Source organism: Pinus tabuliformis, chromosome 7 (assembly GCF_031772625.1).
Source record: "Pinus tabuliformis cultivar Carrire ecotype Pingquan chromosome 7, CPIR1, whole genome shotgun sequence".
In the NCBI taxonomy this organism is placed as follows: domain Eukaryota; kingdom Viridiplantae; phylum Streptophyta; class Pinopsida; order Pinales; family Pinaceae; genus Pinus; species Pinus tabuliformis.
Window position 1 is genome coordinate 588,647,055 of NC_142293.1, and position 21,727 is coordinate 588,668,781.

Here is a 21,727-nt window from a genome sequence, read left to right on the forward strand (position 1 = left end):
CGCAGGCACAATGTTTCTCAAGTCAGTGGATGCTTCAGATAAGGTTAAGACTGCCCAACTTATCTGTGAAATGATGGAGGAAGTCGTTCAAGAAGTGGGAGAAGAACATGTTGTACAAATTGTCACCGATAATGCAGCGAATTATATGGCTGCTGGTAGACTTTTTGAGATGAGGCACCCCACTATTTTTTGGACCTCTTGTGCTGCCCATTGCATAGATTTAATGCTTGAGGACATTGGTAAGCTTCATTGGATACATGAGGTTGTGGAGAAGGCAAAATCCATAACCAAATACCTATACAACCACACTATTGTCCTAAACACTATGAGAATATACACTGAAGGTAAAGAAATTGTTCAACCTGCAGTGACTAGATTTGCAACAAATTTCATATCTTTGCAATTTGTGGTTGAGCAAAAGATAAATCTGAAGAGGATGTTCTTGGGACCTGAGTGGATGGGATCTAAACATTCCAAGACCCCTGAAGGCATCGAAATTGCTGCACTTGTGTTTAATGATGGCTTCTGGAAAGATGCTGAAGAGATTATTGCTGTGACGGAGTCCCTTGTTAGAGTTCTCAGGTACTTTTAGTCTTTTAACTTTTTAATTTTTTAAATTTCATTTCGAGCTTCTTTTTATTTACAATGTTTCATATTTCTTTAAATTTGAATGCTTGAACTTTCAGGATGGTTGATGGTGACAAACCCGCTATGGGTTACATTTATGAGGCGATGGATCTCGCAAAGGAGGCCATCAAAAGAAGATATGGGGATGATGAGACAAAGTATATGCCTCTTTGGGACATTATAGATGCACGTTGGGATAGGCAATTGCATTCCCCCTTACATGCTGCTGGGTACTTCTTAAACCCACAATATTTTTATGATAAGAGCAAATTTAATGAGGATGGGGAGGTTGGCAGAGGACTTATGACATGCTTGGAAAGGTGCTTCCCTGATCCAGAACAACAAAGTCGTGTCTTTTCCCAACTACAAGATTATAGGGCACCATCTAAATTGTTTGCCTATACCAGTGCTATAAGACAAAGGTCAAAGATGTTGCCAGGTACCCAACTTGAAGGCTTCATCAATTCATTAAATTTGTATAAACTTTATTTTGTATGTTAAATGTTTTATTAAATTTTCTTTTCTTTTTAAGTTTTTACTATTTACTAATTTGGTACTTCTAGTCTTCTACTCACAAACCCTTACCACTTGCTAGGTCTTTGGTGGCAAAACTTTGGTAGTGATACGCCAGATTTGAAGAGATTTTCCATTCGAATCTTAAACCAAGCATGCAGTGCTTCAGGTTGTGAACGCAACTGGAGCATGTTTGAGAAAATACATTCTAAGAAGCGCAACCGATTGACACAAAAGCGCTTGAATGACCTTGTATTTGTCCATTACAATCTACGACTTCGCAACAAACAAATACAAGGTGAGATTCGAGAGCTTGAATTTGAAGGTTTCATAATCTAGTTCGTACTTTAAAAGTTTAAAGTTCAAACTTCAAAGTGAAATTTTAATTCACATTTCAATGTCTCATGATAATGACAGGTATTGATCATTCACCAATCGACCTTGAAGAGTTAGATTTGCAAGCTACAAATGCGGCAGAATGGGTTCAATTAGATGAGCCTCCTCTTTTCAGCCTTCATGACTTGGAGAACTTTGAGAGTCAAGCAAGCGAAGGAGCGGGAGGAATCGCTTCTAGTTCTCACTCTTAAGAGTCTTAGACTCTTAGTTGCTGATTTTTTCCTGATTAGTATGCAGTTTTTAACTTTTTGTAAACTTTTAGAAGTATATGCTTCTAAGGACTCAAGACTCAGTGCTTTGGATCATGTGTGGACTCATAACATATATGAGATACTTATTTATTCATGATATTTTGGACATCTATTGATATTATGCATTGTTTGGACATACCTTTACCCAATATTAATGAAAAATGGTTTTTTTAATTCAATATATGTGTATATTTTTATTTAATGAATTTGCCGATTTTTTCCCGATTTTTTCCCGATCCGATTAAAACTTTCGCTCTTTTGCCTCGCCGATTTATTGCCGATTCCGTGTCTGGTAACATTACATACCATTGTTATCTAAAATTAACACATTTCATTTAGAAGAGTGAAACATCCTAAGGAAACAACTGTTTATCGAGTTACTTGGTAAATAATTTGTATAAAGCAAGTATTTGACTCCATCAAGACACTGGTCATTCAAGATAATCTAATCTAATTTTTAAAACTTGCTAAATTAACCAAGTTGCTAGGCCATTCAGTGGTGTCTCCCAGACATGTCGGTTGCCGACGGGTCTTTCCATCTTCACATTTCATAGGGACTACCCCCCATAGCCTGCTGTAGGGAGACCACTAGAACGGAGAGGGTGGGGATCATAGTGACAGCCCCCGCCCTGAGCATTGTTGCATCTTTTCTGTACAATTTGGGCGACATGACCCTTTGAACTAAAATCTGGAAATTACTCATAAAACCACCCTAAACTCTAACTGTCTAACATCAGTCATTGGTGGCAAATCATTGTAGAACCCTTAGGGGGCACTTAGATTAACTTGGTTGGGTTATTTGATCCTTAAGATATACTAGGGGAGCCTTCCCTGTGTTGGGTTGTGTCCATCACTATATGAGGGGAGTAGTTGTTGAGGTGACAATGGTGACAGTTCCATTGTTGCACATTGTCTAATGTCACTTGGTGAGGCTTGCCCATTAAGGTGCTAGATTTTGCTGTAACAGTTATCATTATGGATGCCAAAATGTTTGCTATTATTTATCTTGCACGAATGTCCCTTTCACTTATGACATCCTTTGCAACTCCCCTATATATAGTGTTTAGTAGCTCCCACTCATAAGTATCAATCATCGAGGATAATCTCTCTTTTCTTGGATTCTTCTAGTGTGTAAATTGACCTTTAAAAAAGGCTCTTGGGATCAAAACAGTGGTTTTTGGTCCTTGGGTGAAGTGTGTTATTGTAGGTAGTCTGAAAGAGACTATAGGGCTAAAATCATTGTCTGTACTACCTTGGATTTGGTTTGAGTTGGTGTCCATACATTCTGAGGAAAGTTTCATCCTTGTGTTGGCATTTTGGGCAATTAGGTGGTGTTGTTTTTCTTTTGCATTGTCAGTGCAATAGAATCTTGCTATTAAATCTACTACTGAAAAATTGCTGGGATTTCTGTTGCTAGTGCTGAATCTGTTATTGCTGGTTTTATGATTATTAGTTTGGTTTTTTTCTCTGTTGTTGTTTGCTGATGTTAGCACCTAGCAGTGTTCAGATTTTCAAAAAGAAGGATCAAATTCCAAGTTTGGTTGATAACAGTGAGCAACTTTCTTGGCCTGCTGGGATAAACAATACTAATTGAATAGTTTTTTTAGAGAGGCAGTGAGCTTGTCAATGCTTATGGGAAACATATGGCAAAGAACCTCCTAAATATATTTTTTGTCTGAGTATGTTGAACTCTATGCAGAATATTAAAAGATGTGGGTCTTGGAAATTAAAGAACCTACAAAGGACACTATTGCTGTTAATATGTTGATGCCAATCACTTCCTCGAACAATAAGGTTATGCAGGGAAGTGATGGTTCTCATATAGATGATTTACTCCATAGGTATAATGTAAACGAGGCAGCTTTTTAAATGTTGCAGAGGAAGCTGCAGCAACACAGAGGAAGATGTGGAGTTATAGCCTGCACAAGTGAATGGAGAATGAATAGTTTAGAGCAAATAGGTTGGAAACCATAAGGATCAGGTTGGCCAGTCTTATATAGAGTAATTAGAGTGCTAGGAATCAGTGATAGAGCATAGAGTAGAGCGTTGAGGCACAGGGTTAATCCTGTACATGCAATTTGCTTATTTTGAGTAATGAGAACAAGTTGACCTATTTCCCTATCATTGTTCAAACTATTTTTGGGTTTTATCTAAGAAAAGGTGAGATTATTTGTGACTGTTAGTGCACTTATGTTCTGACCTTGTTGTTGCAGATCATTGTGCATCTTGAGAAGGTTGGTGATTGGGCACACTACATACCCGACTGTGCCAACTACATTGCATAGCCACTTAAATTAGCAATTATCTTCATTTAAGGTACCGTGCACTTTAATTTGATATATAGAATTTGCATACAAACACTTCTTGTATTTTATGTGTGTTCTATGCATCTTTATTATGAACATTTGCGTCAATATGAACATGAATGTAAATACTAAATTCAAAATGTTTATTGCAGAGCTCCATGCTTATGATATTGCTTTGCATTCTTGTGGTATCTGTCTTTGTTCTATATTTTTGAGATGTACAATCTTTTAATGGTTATTATCAAGCATTCACAACCATTTGTTGATGCTTTAAAGTCTAATGATTAATGTATAATTGCTATATGTAAAGGTTTCTCAGTGTCTGTTATTTTGAGTTAATGGTGTTCTTTTATTTTTTGTCTGTGGATTCTTTAGTTATTTCTGTTGGTTGTGGTGTAGACAAAGACTATGGTTCATTCTTGGCGGTGGGAAAATCTCAAAATTTTCATTCTGTTGGTCCTGTGCAGCCCTATACTTTGTGCAGGAAGAGGTAATCTTATGGTTCTTATCATTTTTTGTTGGTGTTACTTCAAAAAGTATCTAATTTGTTCAAGACGATGGGCCTCCCAATTATACAACTGCCCAATTTGCAGAAAATAGCTCCAAAAATGATTTAAATTCTTGCCATATTAGAGAATGCAATGCCTGGTGAATTGGACTATAACTTGGCATTTTTATTAATATAACAATTGATATGACTGCTTTTCTTATATATATTCTTTGAAGGGTATCAGGGAGATTTTTGCGTTGATTCCTGCCAAATAAGAGACTAAGAAAAAACCATCTTTAATCAATCCTTAGCTTGAACTCTGTTAGTGGAAAATCTAGACTCATATAAGGATTCTACCTCACAATATATTAAGCTGGGAAGGATGTTTGAATTATGTTGGTAATCACGATTGCCGTTAGACCATAACCCGCAGGTGTTAGTCAAAAATCGCATCGCCATAGATAAGGATCCACGAGACGCTGTTAGTCCATGTCACGATACACAAGGGGAGCGTAGGTTTATCCAATGTCCAACAAATTATTTATCGTGTATTAAACTGGTCATTCCCTGTTATATTGATATGGGATTTTTTATGTGTATGAACTTTTAAGATGCAGTTGAACATTTGTACACGTCTCCATGGTTTGATTAATACTTAGGTAAAGACCATGTTGCTTGGGAGCAGGAGCGGGAGCGGGAGCGACCATTTTCAGAAGCTCCCGGTTTGGGAGCGAATCCGGGAGCGATTTTTTAAAAATATATATATTTTTTATATTTTTTAATTTTTGATACATATATGTCAACAAAAACATGTAGAATGATGAATTAGACATAAAAAACATAAAAAAACATAGATTGATCATTGAACCATATCACATCAATCATCTAGAAATTATAATCGTCATCAACCATGTCCACAAGTTAGTAAAATACATATTACAACTGCAACATATTGAGTCTCGTGAATCATGATTCATCAAATTCAATCCTAAAGTTTCAACTTCAAGCTTTCAAAATTGAAAATTCAATAACATTTATCATCATTGATCACCAAAGTTGTACTTGTAAGCTAAGTTTAACCATTACGAGAAGTAATATCTTAGATATTTCTAAGTCCTAACTTCTCACTGTTAACATGATATGAAATGTTATAAATTTATAAAATGAAACATGAATAATGAAATGAAATGAAACAACTTTAGTCTTTCATGAAGCATCATATTCACAATCATTACCAATGAGTTATAATTGCCAAGGCCCAACTTCAAACTTCAAATTTTCATTGTCACAGTGATATATTGTTTACAAAAAATATCATTATGATATGAAAGAGTCAAGGGTCAAGAGTCAAGGACTCAAAACTCAACAATTATGAAAACTAAAGTCTAATAGAAACTAAAAAAGACAAGTAAACTGTAAATCTACATGTGGCCCTTGCCACGAGAGTCTCCAGGAGTATAAGCAGGTCGTGGTGGTCTTCTAGAGTCTCCCACACAGACCGATGACCAGAACTAGAACCTCCATGTGAGGGTGTAGATGGAGGTGGCGACAGCAAAGGAACAAGACTCGGACCTCGAGCATTGCTACTGGATGGTGGAGGTGGAGGTGGCATGGCTGCTGCAGCTGCTTCATCTTCATCCCTTACAAGTTCCTCTTCCAGTTCTTCAAGATGTACAATGCCATCCTCCAAATTGTCATCCTCTGGGTGATTGTCCCAAATTTTATATGTGGGATCCTCATAAGCCCGATCACAGTAATGACTCAACAACCTCAAGTTGTAGTGCACATAAACCAAGCTTTCTGCTTGGTTTTCATTGAGTCTGTTTCTTTTCACATTATGTATGTAGCTGTAGGTGCTCCAACACCTCTCTGCAGAAGAAGTATTTACAACCTGTGAAAGAACTTTTTTTGCCAATTTTGGCAAAAGTCCCTGGCCGCCATATGTTTCCCACCATGTGAGAGTATCAAATCTATCTCTGTCGTCCATTGCATGGAAGTTACCATACAAACCAGTGCCACTGAAGTATCTGCCTATTTCAAGGCGCACAGCTACACATTGCTCCCTATCAGGTACCAACTTTTCTAATGCTTCCAAATATCCTCTAGTTACCTCTGGATATAAATGGGGTTTGGTCCTAATCCCACCCCCTGCTGCAGGTTGGCCCAACCAAGATGTAGAGTAGTATTTTGGCGTAAGGATATATGCCAAGCAATGTAGTGGAAGATTAAGTCTATTCCACCGTTCACACACACAATCGTGAATCAGTTTGTACAAGTCGGGATCTCTGTTATGAACAATGTCTTTTATTTCCCCCAACATGGTATCCATCTGCTCATACACCTCGCCAATCACTGGTTTGTCTATATCTGCAAACCGAATCATGTGATAAATGGGCTTGGTGAAATCCAATACTTGCCTCACACTTGTCCAAAACTGACCATCAAGAGCGACCTCCTCCACCAATTCAAAACCTCGCCTGTCAGCTGCATTTGTATCCCTTTCCTTTAATACCTGCCAATGTGGACTTGATACCATGCTAGCCAATGACTCTCTTACCTTCAAAAGGCGCCTGAAGGTGAGGTAATAGCTACCAAATCTGGTCTTCGCAATCTTCAACAACTCCAATCTCGAGTGACTGCGGAAAAGGCCATGGGTATTGCTATGATTTGTAATAAATTTTTATCATTTGTTTGCCTTTCTTGTACAAATCACCAATCCATTAGTATTGTTCATTTTTGTTCTTGACAACATCATGCAACAGAAGGTTCAATGTGTGAACCAAACATCCAGACCAAAATATGTTGGGGTATTTATCCTCAATAATTGCTCCCGCTGCCTTACAATTAGGAGCATTATCAGTGATGACTTGGATGACATTGTATGGCCCAATACGGTCAATTGTTTCAAGTAATGCTTCTGCAATGTTGATGGCGGTCTTGAACTTGTCTGAGTAATCATGTGCAATTAGAAAGATCGGACCACTAACAGACACAACAAGAACACTTATCAATGGCTTGCCTTTTACATTGTCCATCCATCAGATACAATGGACACCCCATGGTCAGTCCAAGAACTTGTCATTCTATTCAAAGAATGTGATGTTTTTGCTTTTTCATGATCAAGGCCAACGGTTCTTGCCTTGTCATACCCAGGGCTCTTGTATCCTTTAGGGGCATCATTTATGGTAGAAACCATTTCATGCCAATAAGGTGAGCAAAGAACATTGAATGGTATCCCACATGCATAGAGAAACCTGTAAACCTTTGAATCCACATCATTCCTACACCCCTCATCAAGGAAATCTGATATGGTTCTACACCTTAAAGATGATGACCCTATGCCTCCATATCCACTGCCTTGGGAGGATGCTGAAGGAGTTCTTTGTGATTGTGAGCTTGGTTCAAAGAAACCCCTTGATTTTTTTGATTTGTATTGGGCTTCCTCCTCTTCCCTTATGTATTTGGCTCTATCCGCTGCTGACACCACTGTACAAGTTTTGATTCCTATTTGTTTGTCTCCATCCCATGGCCTTTTCCCGCAGAGGTGTCTTCTAGCATGGGTGTATGAACCTGTGTAATCAGTGTTGCAATGGGGGCAATGAAATTTAGTGGTTCCACCCCCTCTCCCTGTTTCAGCCTTGTTAACATATTTCCACAATGGGGTTTGGTCTTGTTTAGTTTTTTGAGGGTCATGTTCACTCTCCTCCAGCTCCTCCTCACCGGGGTTTTCATCAATTTGACTTTCTCTAGCTTCTTCACCCCCCTCTTCAGTTTGGCCCCCCCGTTTCCTACTCTCCAGCACCATAATAACCATAAAAGGGACCAAGAAGAGGAAAATGCCAAGAAATATAGCCAGGTCCATGGTGTTTGATGTTTTGAATCTGCAAATTAATTTAATAATTAATTTATTGGGATTAATTAATTAATTTTATTAATTTAATTTAAATTCATGATTTTTAAACTAAATAAACTAAATTAAATTAACTAAATTACTACCTAACTAAATTAAACTAACTAAACTAACTAAATTACTAAGTTACTTACCTCTTTGCAGGCTTTCTCCTCGCTCCTCGGCGCTTGCTCCTTGCTTCTCCTTGCTCCTTTGCTCTTGCTCTCCAAGAAACTCAACTCAATGAAGTGACAATGAATTTTTTTAAGGCCCATTGGGCTTTTAAAACAATATATATATATATATATATATATTTTTTTTTTTTTTTTTAAATTTAAATTTTTTTTGAGGTCCGCGAATTTTTTTTCATTGTTATCCGTCGGATCGCTCCCGGCGCCGCCCGAAACGCTCTCGGAGCGATTTTTTAATGCTCGGGAGTGATCGCTCCCCGATCGCTCCTGGGCTTAAAATTTCGCTCCGGGAGCGACGGAGCAATCGCTCCCTACAGCGCTCCCAAAAATGGCAGGGAGCGCAAATTTTTTTTTTGGGAGCGTGCTCCGGAGCCGCTCCCGCCAGGAGCGCGATTCGGGAGCGGGTTCGAGGGGGGGGGGGCGCTCCCCGCAACTATGGGTAAAGACCTTCTAGATTGGTGTTTTCTATTATGATTATCTTTGTAATGATATGTATAAGATGAGAGAGATTCTTTGTATACTGACTCATGAGGTTCATGATTTATAAGAGCAAGGTTACAATGTTCCTACCTTTGTTGAGAATAGTGTAAGCTTCATTTCTGGCCACAATAGATCCTGTTACCAGAAAATCTGTTACCTAATGGTGCAATGTCTTTGCTTGATGACAAATTAGTGGAACTTGGAAGTGGTAACAATGTCACCTCAGTTTCCTCTTCCCACACGTCTGGATGATAAAGGATCACCTCTAGGGGAGCTTCCCTACGACCCTTTTTTCATATGGTTTAGGATCACTTAATGGTTTATGATGGAGGGGATTAGGTGATAAATGATGATAAGTCAATTCAAGATGAACTAGCTTCCCACAAACAATTTTGACATATCCCACGAAATTCAGAGCAAGGACCTGAATAAGAAAACCCTAGGGTTTGTGGACAAAACCCTAGGATTGATCGTTTCCATTGAAAGTAGAAAACCTAGCTTTTGCAAGGAAGGAATGACATCAGGATGATGACATGGATAAGGATGACAAAGTTGCAGATGGATGCAAGAAGACTAAAGATCAAGAGGGAGCTAACATTCTTCTCAAAGATAAGTATATTATATCTCTTATTTGAGTATTACTACTGTTGTTGTTTTTCTTGTAGTTAGTCTCTTGTCTTCTAATTCTTTGCTTGGTTGTAATTGTTCTTCCATGGTTTCCTAGGGAGTATTGCAGATATATTAAAGACTGCTTAGACTTTGGTTGCAGGTGGAAGAACAAAGAAAAGTTGTGACAAGGACCCTCCTAGAAACAGGTATTTGATGAGAGATATTGTAGTAGATGAGATCTGGATTCAGAGGGAGTAGATAGATCAGGGGGATTGAAATATGGCTTGATTTATGCTAGAAAGAAGTCAGTTGTGACTTCCAAGACAAAGTATGATTGGGTGGCAAGAAGTACAAAGCAAAGGATTACCTTAGTGAGAGGGAGGAAGACTATGAAGAGACATCTTATGTGAAACCCTAAATTTTGGAAACATTAAAAGAGTTTAACAACATTTATGCTTAGAATATACCTGTGTGTGTGTGTGTGTGTGTGAAGCCCTAATTTTAACAAAATTAATGCTCAGTAACCTGACAGTGAAATTTTTAAACAGAATTTACCAATTCATTGGTGAGCACTTATCTGGAATTTCCTTTGGAGATGTTCCTAAATTGTTGCGGCCCCTGCTCCTGCTACCAAACCGCCTTTTTTCCTCCCAACCTATCTGGGGTCTACCTATATGGTCCCCAGATCCAAAAGACTTCAAATGGAGATCCTCTGGGCTTCGTGCCAAAACACCAAGAACAATCAAGCTCAATCTCCCTCTTTGCCTATGGCTTTGTTAGAAATTCCTACTCTGTCTCTGTAAAATTCCCAAAAAAATAACTCCCCCTGTTATGGCCTCCTCGACTCCCTAATATGCTCAAACTCACTTTCTCCCAACCTCTTTGCTGTCAGTCACCTCCCTTCCACCATCTCCTGATTCATTTTGTTGTCACCCTCCTACCTTCTCGACCCTTCTTTTCCTTTTGGTTAGAAGCGACTATATTCATAATCCAAATGAAGTGTTGAAATAATTTATTTATTTATTTAGTTTAGGAGTTAATAATATATTATCTTATTTAATTTTTAATTTATTTAAATTGATTTTTTAATAGATTTAAACAAATCACCTTATTTTTAACATTTAAATAAACTATTTTATTTATTTGAATTAAATTAAATTATAATTAAATAAATTTAATTTATAATTCATTATCTTTATTATATATATATATTTGATTAAAGGATTAATCATATATATATAGGTATATAAGGGTGTGTTGAGAAATCTAGGGCATCAATAGATAGGTGATTTCTCTATTATGATAATTTCTTTCGAGTGTCTTTTTACTTATTGATTATGATCTTCTCTTCTTTTGTTATTATTGTGTTCTTTTCATCAAGACAATTACCAACTCATGAACAATAAAAGAACAAGAGACATAGTGTATCGGCTTTCAGCCATGGCCAAAACCTCTCACTGATTGAGAGGAAAACCCAAACAAAATTCTTCTTACAGAACTTTCAATTGACGAATACCAAGGCCATGACAAAGACCCTTAACACTAGAGCCCTTCCAAGACCAAGTCACAAGCCTCCCCTTCTCCCCTAGATCAATGTTGCTCTTCCTCTTCTTGTTCTCGGTTTCCTTCAGATTCTCGACCTCTTCTTGAATGTTTGCAACCCTTTATCTTGACAACAGAAACCCTAGATCTGATTTGGCTTCTCAAATAGTCTCCTCCTTGAGAGAGAAGAGTCTCTCTCTAACTCAACTTCCTTTAGTGAAGATTTCACCCAAACAAGATCACCTTTGTATGAATGCAACCTTTTGATCTATCCTTGCCAACTTTAGACCTGCAACCTTCGCACGTGTGAGGGTAAACTAGCCCAAAAGCAGTGCACCAATGATGTTACTTCCTTCTCTCTCTTCTCTTCCTCCTTCACTGATCTTGAGGCTCCTTCTAGTATGACTTTCGCACCTTTTTTTAGAGACTTTCTCCACCGAATTGATGATCTCCAAATGAGGCCGAGCACTGCTATATATAGCTGTTTGTCCATGCCCATTAGGCCGACATGATCTCTGGAGTAGGCCAACTTCATCTTTTTAGAATTATCCCTTCGTTGTAGGCTGACATGAGTGAGCGCTAGTGACAAGGTCTTGGAGGGTGACTTACGAAAACAAATTTGACTCTTTACAATGTGTAACATGCCTTCATTACATGACAATGACTCTTTAGACTTTTATGACTATATGACAATATCCCTAAGGGATCTCAATGGGAGCCTTAACTAAAAATAAAATCTCTTTCTCATGAAACCCATGATGCAAGTGTAATAAATTTTTTTTTTTTCTTCTTTACATCTTTTACATAAAATCACAATTACTTGTCATTATGAAGACCGAACCTAGTTACACTTTTCAACACTCCCTCTTAACTAGGGAGGTATTCATAATGGTACTTGGTCATTCTCAATATGAAGAATTTCTCATAAGAAGAATCGGATTGGTAACCCATCTGTATAGCATCATATCAACCAGCATTGTCACATAGCAAGGCCTTGACTAACAACTCTTATCTCTCCACAAGCTCTGAGCTCAATTCTGGCGAGACCAATGATTTATAGACACTCTCATCATTGTCTCTCGTGGAACATACCCCACCAGGGTTCTCAAGGTGTGTTCTATTTGGACTATTCTTATCTTGGATTCCCAGTCCTCAAAGAATATCGGTCCTCTACCCTTATCTTGGATGCCCTATCTCATCCTCAAAGAGCACAGGATGCCAAATGTTTACCCAATCCTCCATTCTGTCTTCCCAAGTGAAGACCAGAATGATGTGTCTATCTCTCCCTCTCAATTAGGGAGGGAGGACATATCTATTCCAATAGAGGAATGTAGTCATTCCTTCAGAAGGAATGTACCTAAGCTCCCTCTTGGCTTAGGAATTTCCAAGTCTCTTCCAAGTAAGAAACTTATTTTCAGGCTCCCTCTTAATTAGGGACCTACAACAACTTCTCAGATGGAGATGATGGGACAACCAACTGCTTGGAGGGATCCTTCCTTCAATGTCTTGAATTTCTCTGTCATAGGGTCTTCATCTTTTGGGACTTCTTCAGAGGGCACAGACCATCCATCACTTTCATCCATGAGTCAGTCATGTCATCATTCCTTTCATTAGAAATCGATTCATTAGTCTACATTTGGCCTTGCTTCATGTCACGCTGCCTTCTTCATACTATCTTCTTCAGACGGATCATACTTCCTTCTACATGGTCCTCTTGAAAGACATCCATAGTTCTTTTTCACAGTCCTGCATAAGCCTATCGAGATACTTGTTCAATAATAAGAAATGAACACTTAAATCACAGTTACCTTAGTGATGGTATTTCATTATGACATCTTCCTGTAGGCATCAAGGGTCTCCATCTTTTCCAGACTTCCAGCAAAGTCTTCATATCTTTTTGAGAGATATAATAGTCAAATCTTCTTGGTCTTTCGGCTGTTGATTGCCTTTACCATTGTTGCATATTCTACGATCTCTTCCTTCCTTTCTTCACACATTCCATTCCCAGGAGCTTCCAATCAGAGTTCCTCAGTTGTAGTCAACCACCTCATACTTCACATGTGGACATATTATGTTGATTTCATCTAGTGAATATGTGACCCATGCATTCCTGCATCTTGTTGATGGAGGAGATCCTTTCTTTTGATCATGCTCTTAAGATAGAGCATTAGTTCATGATATCTGCAACCATATGACATGTGTCATGTCCCTTACTAAATTAATTTGGAACAATATTAATTATTGCATTTTGGGGCCAATTTTGGAGATAGTGGGACCCATTCGATTTTTATTAGGAGATTAGACTTAGGAAAAGTTATTTTGTTGTGGTTAAGTTCCATGTGGGGGCCACCCACACTAGGGAAATACACACTCCCTAGTTCGAATTGCATGGAGGGGAAAAGTCGATGGTTAAGTGAGGGCCCACGATGGAGGGAAAATTGGAGGGAAAAGTGCTCCACGAAATCTATATAAGGGAACTCTCCTCATTTCATCATCTTTTGGCATATCAATTTCTCTTTGGTTGCTCGAGCTGCTTAGCCGAGTCACTTGTTGTTCAGCAAGAGTTCTTCAAGCGAAGAGCTCACCCTTTCTTCGGGGGACTTTGAGTGCCACCCTAGGAAGGTTTTTCTTCATTCTTCCGGAGGAGGATTTCATTGTGGTTTCCAGCAGTTGCATTCATCTCTGGGTGGTGCGTATTACTGGAGGACGCAGTGAAGAGGAGGCCGAGTTTGCTTGTGGTTTCTTATAGTGGAGTTTGGTTGGGAGATTTTCCGGAGAGGAGGCATAGGAGGTTTGCTGTCATTTTGGAGAGTTTGGAGATGGAGGAGAGTGCTTCTTGGCAGTGTGACTTTCGCACTTCCTGGGCCAGCACAGAGGCAACATTTGGTGCACACGTGGGAGGTAGAGCATCAGTCTTTAAGGCTAAACTTTGTCAGGGAAGCTAAGGGAAGCATTTGTGGAGGAGATTGCTACATTTCTAGAGCTTGGGAGGAGGTTTTTGCTTGTATTCCTTGCAGGCTGTATTCTTGAGCAGTTTGGAGGGAGGGCATATTGGAGGCCGAATTTGGGAGGTTGGATTCAGACCAAAACCTTTCTGGGTTTTTGTGGGTTTTGGTCAAGGAGCTTGGGGCTGATTTTGTAGCATTTTCCGAGCAGCGGAAGTGGAGTTTCTTGCAGTTCCTTTCCATCCAGCAGTGTAGTTTTCTAGGCAGCGCAGAGCATTAGAGGAGCAGTCATTTTCCAGTACTTGATATCATTGTCTCATCACCTGGGTTTTGTCACACTTGCCATTGAGGCAAGCCCAGGTGCATTCCTCCATACTATTGTACTTGCTCCATTGATTAATAAAATGGCTCAGCTGGTTCTACTTCTGGAGTTTTTATGAGCATTTATTGATTGTTGAAAAATTCGGTGTATAAACAGTTTTTGCTTTGTATATCACTGTTTATTTAAGGTTGGAACATTACAGTGGTATCAGGATAGACAAAATATTACTTATAGGCGGCAAAGGTACTGGAGCAGGGAAAGGGAGTTGGAGATTACTCCAGACACAAAAGGGTAGAAAGAGATGCTGGACGAGATCAAGATGCAAAACTGGGAGTGGAGCACTCACCGGGAGTTTATATTTGGAGAGACTTCAGGGGCCTCTCAATGTTAAAAGGTTCAACCTTCCCCTGACACTCGATGGCGACTATGGAACAGGATGATTAGTTCTCCTGTGGGCCAGGATGATTCGTTCTCCGTGGCGACTATGGAACAGGATGATTAGTTCTCCTGTGGGCCAGGATGATTCGTTCTCCATGGCGATTGTGGAACAGGATGATTCGTTCTCCTGTAGGCCAAGATGATTAGTTCTCCGTGGCATCCACTGGACAAGATGATTCGTTCTCCTGTGGACAGGATGATTAGTTCTTTTGTTGAGGCATCCTACCCATGCAGTCTAGCACTCATGGGAAGTACCTCTCATCTGATCAATGAGCAGGGAAATGAGGATAGGGACCATAGTAATTCTATCGATGGACGCATCGTTGTATCTATCATACTCCCTATGCTAGGATGACCTCCATTGATCTGGGATCAATGATACTGGTCTGGGACCAGTGAGAGTGGTACACCCTCTGAAATTGACTTTGGGTCAGTAGAGGACTGGTCTGGGACTAGTGAAAGTGGTACACACTCTAGATTGACTTCGGGTCAGTGGAGGATGGTATGAGACATCCTCGATCACTTCTTCTTCTTCATAGTTTGAGCAGAGCAGAACAGAACAAAGCAGAGCAGAGCAGGGGTCAAGCTATACAAGGCAGTGCATTTGATGGATGAATAGTAGCGACAGTCAGACGAATTGCAGATGGAGTACTCCCTACTTGAGAGGGAGTGTTAAAATTGGCAACTAGGGCCAAACTCCATGTGGGTCACCTTATTCATGGCGGATAATATTTTTCCTAGATTCCTCTCGTCGAGAGGTGTAGGATTGATCTAAAGATCATCCGATTCCGATAAGTATTTATGGAGATATGAATTTATTTTGATTATTGACAAATTATCAAAGTTGGCCAGCAACTTATGTAGGCTCAGACGCGCAACAGACACATCTATTCACCTTCAATGTTTGGATATAAATACAGGATGACTCCGTCTCATTTGGTTACTCACTTCTCATCATATCTCTCTCTCTCCTGCGTAGAAAAAGACTCTTCTCTCTCCTGTGCAGAAAGGCTCTCTCTCTCATCTGAGCCGAAATAGGTCGTTCGAAGTCTTGGACTGATGTGTGGCGAAGCCTTGGACTGGTGCACGATGAAGTCTTGGATTGATGCATGGCGAAGTCTTGGACTGGTGCACGACGAAGTCTTGGATTGATGCGCGGCGAAGTCTTGGACTGGTGCCCGACGAAGTCTTGGAATGATGCACAACGAAGTCTTGGATTGGTGCACGACGAAGTCTTGGACTGGTGCATGGTGAACGACTCATCGGTGGAGACTTGACGAGTTCGATCTATGATTTGTTGCCCTAGTTTAGGGCTGATCTAGGGTTTGCTGCTGCTGATATAAATCAGATCTTTGTACTATTTCTCTCTGCTGAATTATTGAAGATAAAAGAAGATTTGATCAAGGGGTTTTCCCATATTGGGGTTTGTCCTTGGCTAGTCACCACATCTTGTGTCTCTTGTCTTGGCTTATTTTTTTTGATCGTTTAAATGTTCTATCTGCACTTTACATAATGTACATGTGATTGCTAATCTGTGGATAATAATAAGAAAGATAAGTAAACTGCTCTAAGCATAGAACATACCATAACTTAACATGGTATCAATGCTGAGGTGAAGACAAGGCCCAAGAAAGAGCAAGAGCAATCACCGAAGAGAAGGTTGGTAAGGCTATCTGAAAGAAATCATGGGGTCCTCAACACCCTTCCCTGTTGAAGACAAACTCTGTGAGAAGTCTGACTATCATGGATGGAAGATGTCTCTTGATCTAACATTAGAAGAACAAGATGTGTTGGACTATGTGAGAGGCGGAATTGTTGAGCCTCCATCAAATGCATCTGCTGCTGCTAGGAACAAATGGACCAAGGGAAAATTCAAAGCAAAGAAGATCATCTGGGACTCTATCAACAAATGCTTGGTGGCCTATGTTTCTGAGCTGAACACCTCCAAGGAAATCTACGATAGACTGGTGAGTTTATTTAAAGTTAATGATGCAAAACAACACTTGTTTCTTAGAAATACGCTAAAGGGCAAAGATGAGAGTATGCAAGCATACTTCTTAAGAATCACCGAGATCAAGAACGATCTCCTATCTATTGGGGAAGTAATTCCTGACAGGGAAATGACACTCACCACTCTTGGAGGACTACCATCTAAATGGTATATATTTAGGACTACACTTCTCAACAATAATGTAATTCCTGGATTTGAGGAATTAATGGCCAGATGCATTCAAGGAGAAACAAGGATGGAAGAGAAAGACATACCCATACTTAAAGGTCATCCCTTTGCCTTTTCTTTTCATACTAAAAGAAGAAACAATTTCGAGGCTAAATTCAAAGGAAAGGCTGGACCAAAGGGTGGAAGAAAAGGACGATGTTACAATTGCAATAAAACGGGTCACTATGCAAGGGAGTGCCCTGATAAAAGGGACTCACACCGGGACGATGATCAAAATCCCTCTCAAAGCAATCAAAGGAATGGCAAGTCAAATGGCAGAGGTAAAAGAAGTGCCGGAAATCAAGGAAGAGGACAACCATTCAAGAAGGCAAGAAATTCCAGGTATGAATCTAACACTGTTGACAATAAGCAAGATGAATATTATCTACCAGCTGCTCTATCTACTATTGCTCCCTCGGACTCGCTGGGAAATTGGCTTATTGATAGTGGTGCCTCAAGGCACTTCATTGGTTACAAAGAAGCTCTCTATAATCTGGTAGAGAAAGAAACCAACCTGGAAATTGTTCTTGGAGACAATTCAAAATATCCCGTGAAAGGTGTAGGAAATGTCACTCTTAAACTAAATCAGGGTAATACCATCCACTTACAAGATGTATTATATGTACTTGATCTCAAAAAGAACCTGGTGTCCATTTCGGAAATGGAAGATAAAGGCTACAAGGTGGCTTTCAGCGATGGCAAGGTACGTGTATGGAAAAAAAACTTTAAAGATGCTTTTACTCTTGGGTTTCGAGTTGATTAATTATATTAGGTCGGAGGAAGTCCGTTGGGTGTCATGACTTGTGACAGATCTCTTCAGTCCAAATTATGGCATTGGAGGTTTGCTCACCTTCATTATAAAGCTCTACCTGATGTAAGAAAAATGGTAACTGGGATGCTCGAGTTCAGATTAGAGCAAGAAGGTGTATGTCTAGGATGTGCCGAAGGGAAGCTCAAAAGGGGACCATTCCTCTCAAGCCAAAGCAAGACCTCCGATATATTGTAGTTGGTTCACTTAGACATATCCGGTATGATGCCTGTGAACTCTTTGGGAGGATATTTATATTACCTCACTTTTACAGATGATTATTCTCGCAAGACTCGGATATATTTCTTGAAAAAGAAGGATGAAGTGTTCTCTTGGTTTCGTCACTTCAAAGCCTTGATCGAGAATCAAACCGAAAAGAAGATCAAGATCCTAAGGACTGATAATGGGACTGAATATGAATCCAATGAGTTTCATGAGAGGCTGGCATTAAGAGGGAGATCACTACACCCTATACTCCTGAGTAGAATGGTGTGGCGGAAAGGAAGAACCGTACGATTGTAGAAGCTGTCCGTGTTATGCTCCATGATCAAAGACTTCCGAAGTTTCTGTGGGCCGAAGTTGCAAACACCGTTGTATATGTACAAAACCGATGCCCTCATCAAGCATTGGATTCCAAAACTCCTGAAGAAATGTTCACTGGTAAGAAACCTAACATATCTCATTTTAGAATTTTTGGAAGCCCAGTATATTTTCATGTGCCGAAAGAGAAAATGAATAAATTGGGTGCATTTGGAAAGAAAGGAATCTTTGTGGGTTATACTGAAAATACTAAGGGCTATAGAATCTATGTAGTTGGTCAAAGAGAAATCGAGATTAGTCATGATGTCACCTTTGACGAAGATATGGCCCTTAGCAAGGTGGACAATCTTCCTACTTTGAGGAACACTCAAGAAGCTGACACCAGGGAACTGAAAGAAAAAGAAGAGGAGACAATGCCCGATGTGGAAGAACCCTTGGATCCTATTGATCCTCCAACGCCTGAGCCCTCCTCTTCAAAGGAAGAGGCCTTCATGGCTTAGGGGGACACTTGATAATGCTGAAGGACACACAACACGCCGAGGAACCTTTCGTGAAAGTAAGAAACCAAATATGTATTAGGGATACCTGATTATCTGAGCACGATTATCCAAAATGAGCCTTCATCATTCACAAATGCCGTGAAACATCAACTATGGAAGGATGCTATGACCGAAGAATATGAGTCTATTATGAAAAACGATGTCTGGGATGGAGTCCCCAGACCCCAGGACAAGGCAGTTGTCACTTCAAAATGACTTTACAAGATAAAGCATGCAGTTGATGGAAGTGCAGAAAAGTATAAGGCTTGTTTTGTCGCTCGTGGCTTCTCCCAGAAGGAAGGTATAGACTATGACGAGATATTTGCACCTGTTGCCCGATATACCACCATCCGCTCGATCATAGCCCTTGCTGCTTAGCAAGGATGGAACCTACATTAGATGGATGTCAAGACTGCGTTCTTACATGGTTCGATCAAAGAAGAGGTCTATGTGGAACAACCCGAAGGATTTGAGATTCATGATCGAGAATTTCATGTGTGTAGGTTGAAGAAGGTCCTCTATGGGCTAAAGCAAGCACCCCGAGCATGGTATGAGAGGATCGATAGCTACTTGATGAAGCTGGGATTCACTAGGAGTGAAGCTGACCCCAACCTTTACTTTAAGGTTATAGATGACAAGCCTCTCATACTGGTGCTATATGTTGACGACCTCTTTCTAACAGGTGCAGACCCTCTTGTTATCACACAGAGTGTCTAAGCATCGCGACAACGCTCAGACCGGGGGTTGTCACCCTGATCCCCAATCTCTCCGTTTAAGTCGTCTCCCTACAACAAGATAAGGGGGGTAGACCCTATGGATAAACGAGATGAAGGAGAACCAGTTGGGATCAACTGGCTCGGGAGACACAGCGAGGCAATCGAAAACTTGATTAAGGCTCAACAAGACTTAAAATTTGATTAAATTTTTAATTGATTAACACTAGTGCCTTATGGAGTCAATGCTCCAAGGTAATCAATTAGCTGCAGTTGCTTATGAAATAATTAATGATTGCTTGAAGAATTTGTAAAATATCTAACATGTAACAATCATCAAATAAAATTCAAGCAAGGACGACAGAGTTTCTATAGGAGCAAAATGTCTTAGCAATTAAATTTCAAGAGATGCAAATGCTTTAGATAACCACAAAATTTAAATGCTAACCAATTCAAATCCCAGAAATAAAAGATGTATGCTTAAAGAACCAAATCCAGGAAAATTTCACCACCTTCAAATAGTTAATCTCTAGATAAAAATTTTATCACACTTTACTATTGTAGAAAAGAAACGTTGATACCATAAAATTTTCCTTTCAAATTTTAACCTTAGCACAAGATTTTTTTTTTGAATTTCACAATGAAACTTCTTTTAAATGTGCTAAGCTTAAAATTTCTATTTTTTATTTTTTATTATTAAGGCTTTTTTTAAATTTTATGAAATTTTTTATTTTTTTTTTAGAAATTTAATCTAAATGAAAATAAATCAAAACCTAAAAAAGAAAATTCCAAATCAAAACCCCCTTTTATGCTTTTTTTTTTATTTTTTTTATTTGAAATGAAACTAAACTAAACTAAAACTAAAGACTAAAAGCTAAGCTAAAAGAAATCAAAATAAAAACTAACACCTAATCTATATATATAACAAAAAAGCAAAAATATAAAGTCTAAATCCTAACTAAATAAAACTCAAAACTAAATCCAAATTAAATGAAAATCTAATGAACATGTATCATTAACCCTCGCTGCAAACATTAAAAAAAAAAAGAATTCGATATCGTGTTATATTGTGTATCTGCAAGTCGAACGAGTGACGGAAAGGAGGAGCTCGCGCGTGGAAATGATGACGCGAGGAGACCGATGGCAACGTGCTGCGGGTTTGGGAGATGAGAGAAGACTGTCGTTATTATGCAGGTTTGGCGTGAAGGTTGAAGGGGATCGATGGATGGGCAACGTGTAAAGAAAAGCGCATGGATGAGCTGTGTAGGTATGTCAGCGAGTTGTGAATGGGTATGTATGCAGGTTTGGTAGCAAATGCGTGGAGGAAGGAAGCTACGAAATGGAAGAGCGAGCTGAGGGTTGAGAGAGAAGTGGCTGGCAAAGGAATGAGGGGTGTGGGGTGAGGTGGCAGCGGTGAAGAAAGATCGTAGCTACGGATTAGACGCAGGTTTAGGAGCGATTTGTAGGAGAGTGTTTCAAAAGGTGCAATGACAACAATGGAGCAATGAAATTTGCCTAAGGAAGAAAGGAGCTGCGTGTTGATGAAGAGTGCTGGACAAAGGCTTTGGTAGCGTGGGGAGGTGAAAGAGACGCAACGAGGGACAACAGATGGGGATGGAGCTCGAAGACAACAATTTGTTTGCAGATCTAGCATGAAGGAGAAACTGCGTGAATGAACACAGCTTGCGTTAAAAAATTTGAAACTTCTCAGCCACTGAAATGAAAACCCAGGCAGCAGCAGAGATGGACTAGAAAACCCTCCAAATTCTCCAGTAAATTTTAAATCACCCTATTTCAGATTTGTCTAATGAAAACCCCGAAAAATTTTCAAGGTCTGTACCTGCAATGATAAAAACAATATGCCTAGAAACAAAATATACAATAATGAAACCTTAAAAACCCTAGCTAAA

At 39.5% G+C, this 21,727-nt stretch overlaps 2 protein-coding genes across 8 annotated transcripts in view; both read left to right on the top strand.

The window, feature by feature from the left end:
* The window catches only part of LOC149248810 (lipase-like), a 430,114-nt gene that overhangs the window by 91,817 nt on the left and 316,570 nt on the right, over window positions 1–21,727 (top strand). For 6 of the 7 annotated variants that reach the window (XM_089458552.1, XM_089458547.1, XM_089458546.1 and 3 more), the window contains 2 exons: window positions 4,001–4,103; window positions 4,493–4,583. In XM_089458552.1, the coding sequence (XP_089314678.1) occupies window positions 4,502–4,583 (82 nt within the window). In that variant the 5' untranslated portion in view covers window positions 4,001–4,103; window positions 4,493–4,501. Of the gene's footprint in view, window positions 1–3,665; window positions 3,769–4,000; window positions 4,104–4,492; window positions 4,584–21,727 lie in introns of all 7 variants that reach the window. The other variant, XM_089458549.1, reaches the window with a different exon arrangement.
* Window positions 326–1,759, top strand: LOC149248812 (uncharacterized). The gene is made up of 4 exons (XM_089451128.1): window positions 326–582; window positions 687–857; window positions 1,191–1,438; window positions 1,558–1,759. Exons 1-4 carry the CDS (start codon window positions 326–328, stop codon window positions 1,725–1,727), a joined length of 846 nt encoding a protein of 281 aa, XP_089307254.1. The 3' UTR covers window positions 1,728–1,759.

What these genes read in the sequence shown, in the direction of transcription:
- LOC149248812 (XM_089451128.1), top strand. Translation starts at nt 326, where the DNA reads ATGAGAATATACACTGAAGGTAAAGAAATTGTTCAACCTGCAGTGACT. An exon ending in TCCCTTGTTAGAGTTCTCAG is followed by an intron (nt 583 to 686) that starts GTACTTTTAGTC and finishes TTGAACTTTCAG; the next exon opens with GATGGTTGATGGTGACAAAC. An exon ending in TCCCCCTTACATGCTGCTGG is followed by an intron (nt 858 to 1,190) that starts GTACTTCTTAAA and finishes TGGTACTTCTAG; the next exon opens with TCTTCTACTCACAAACCCTT.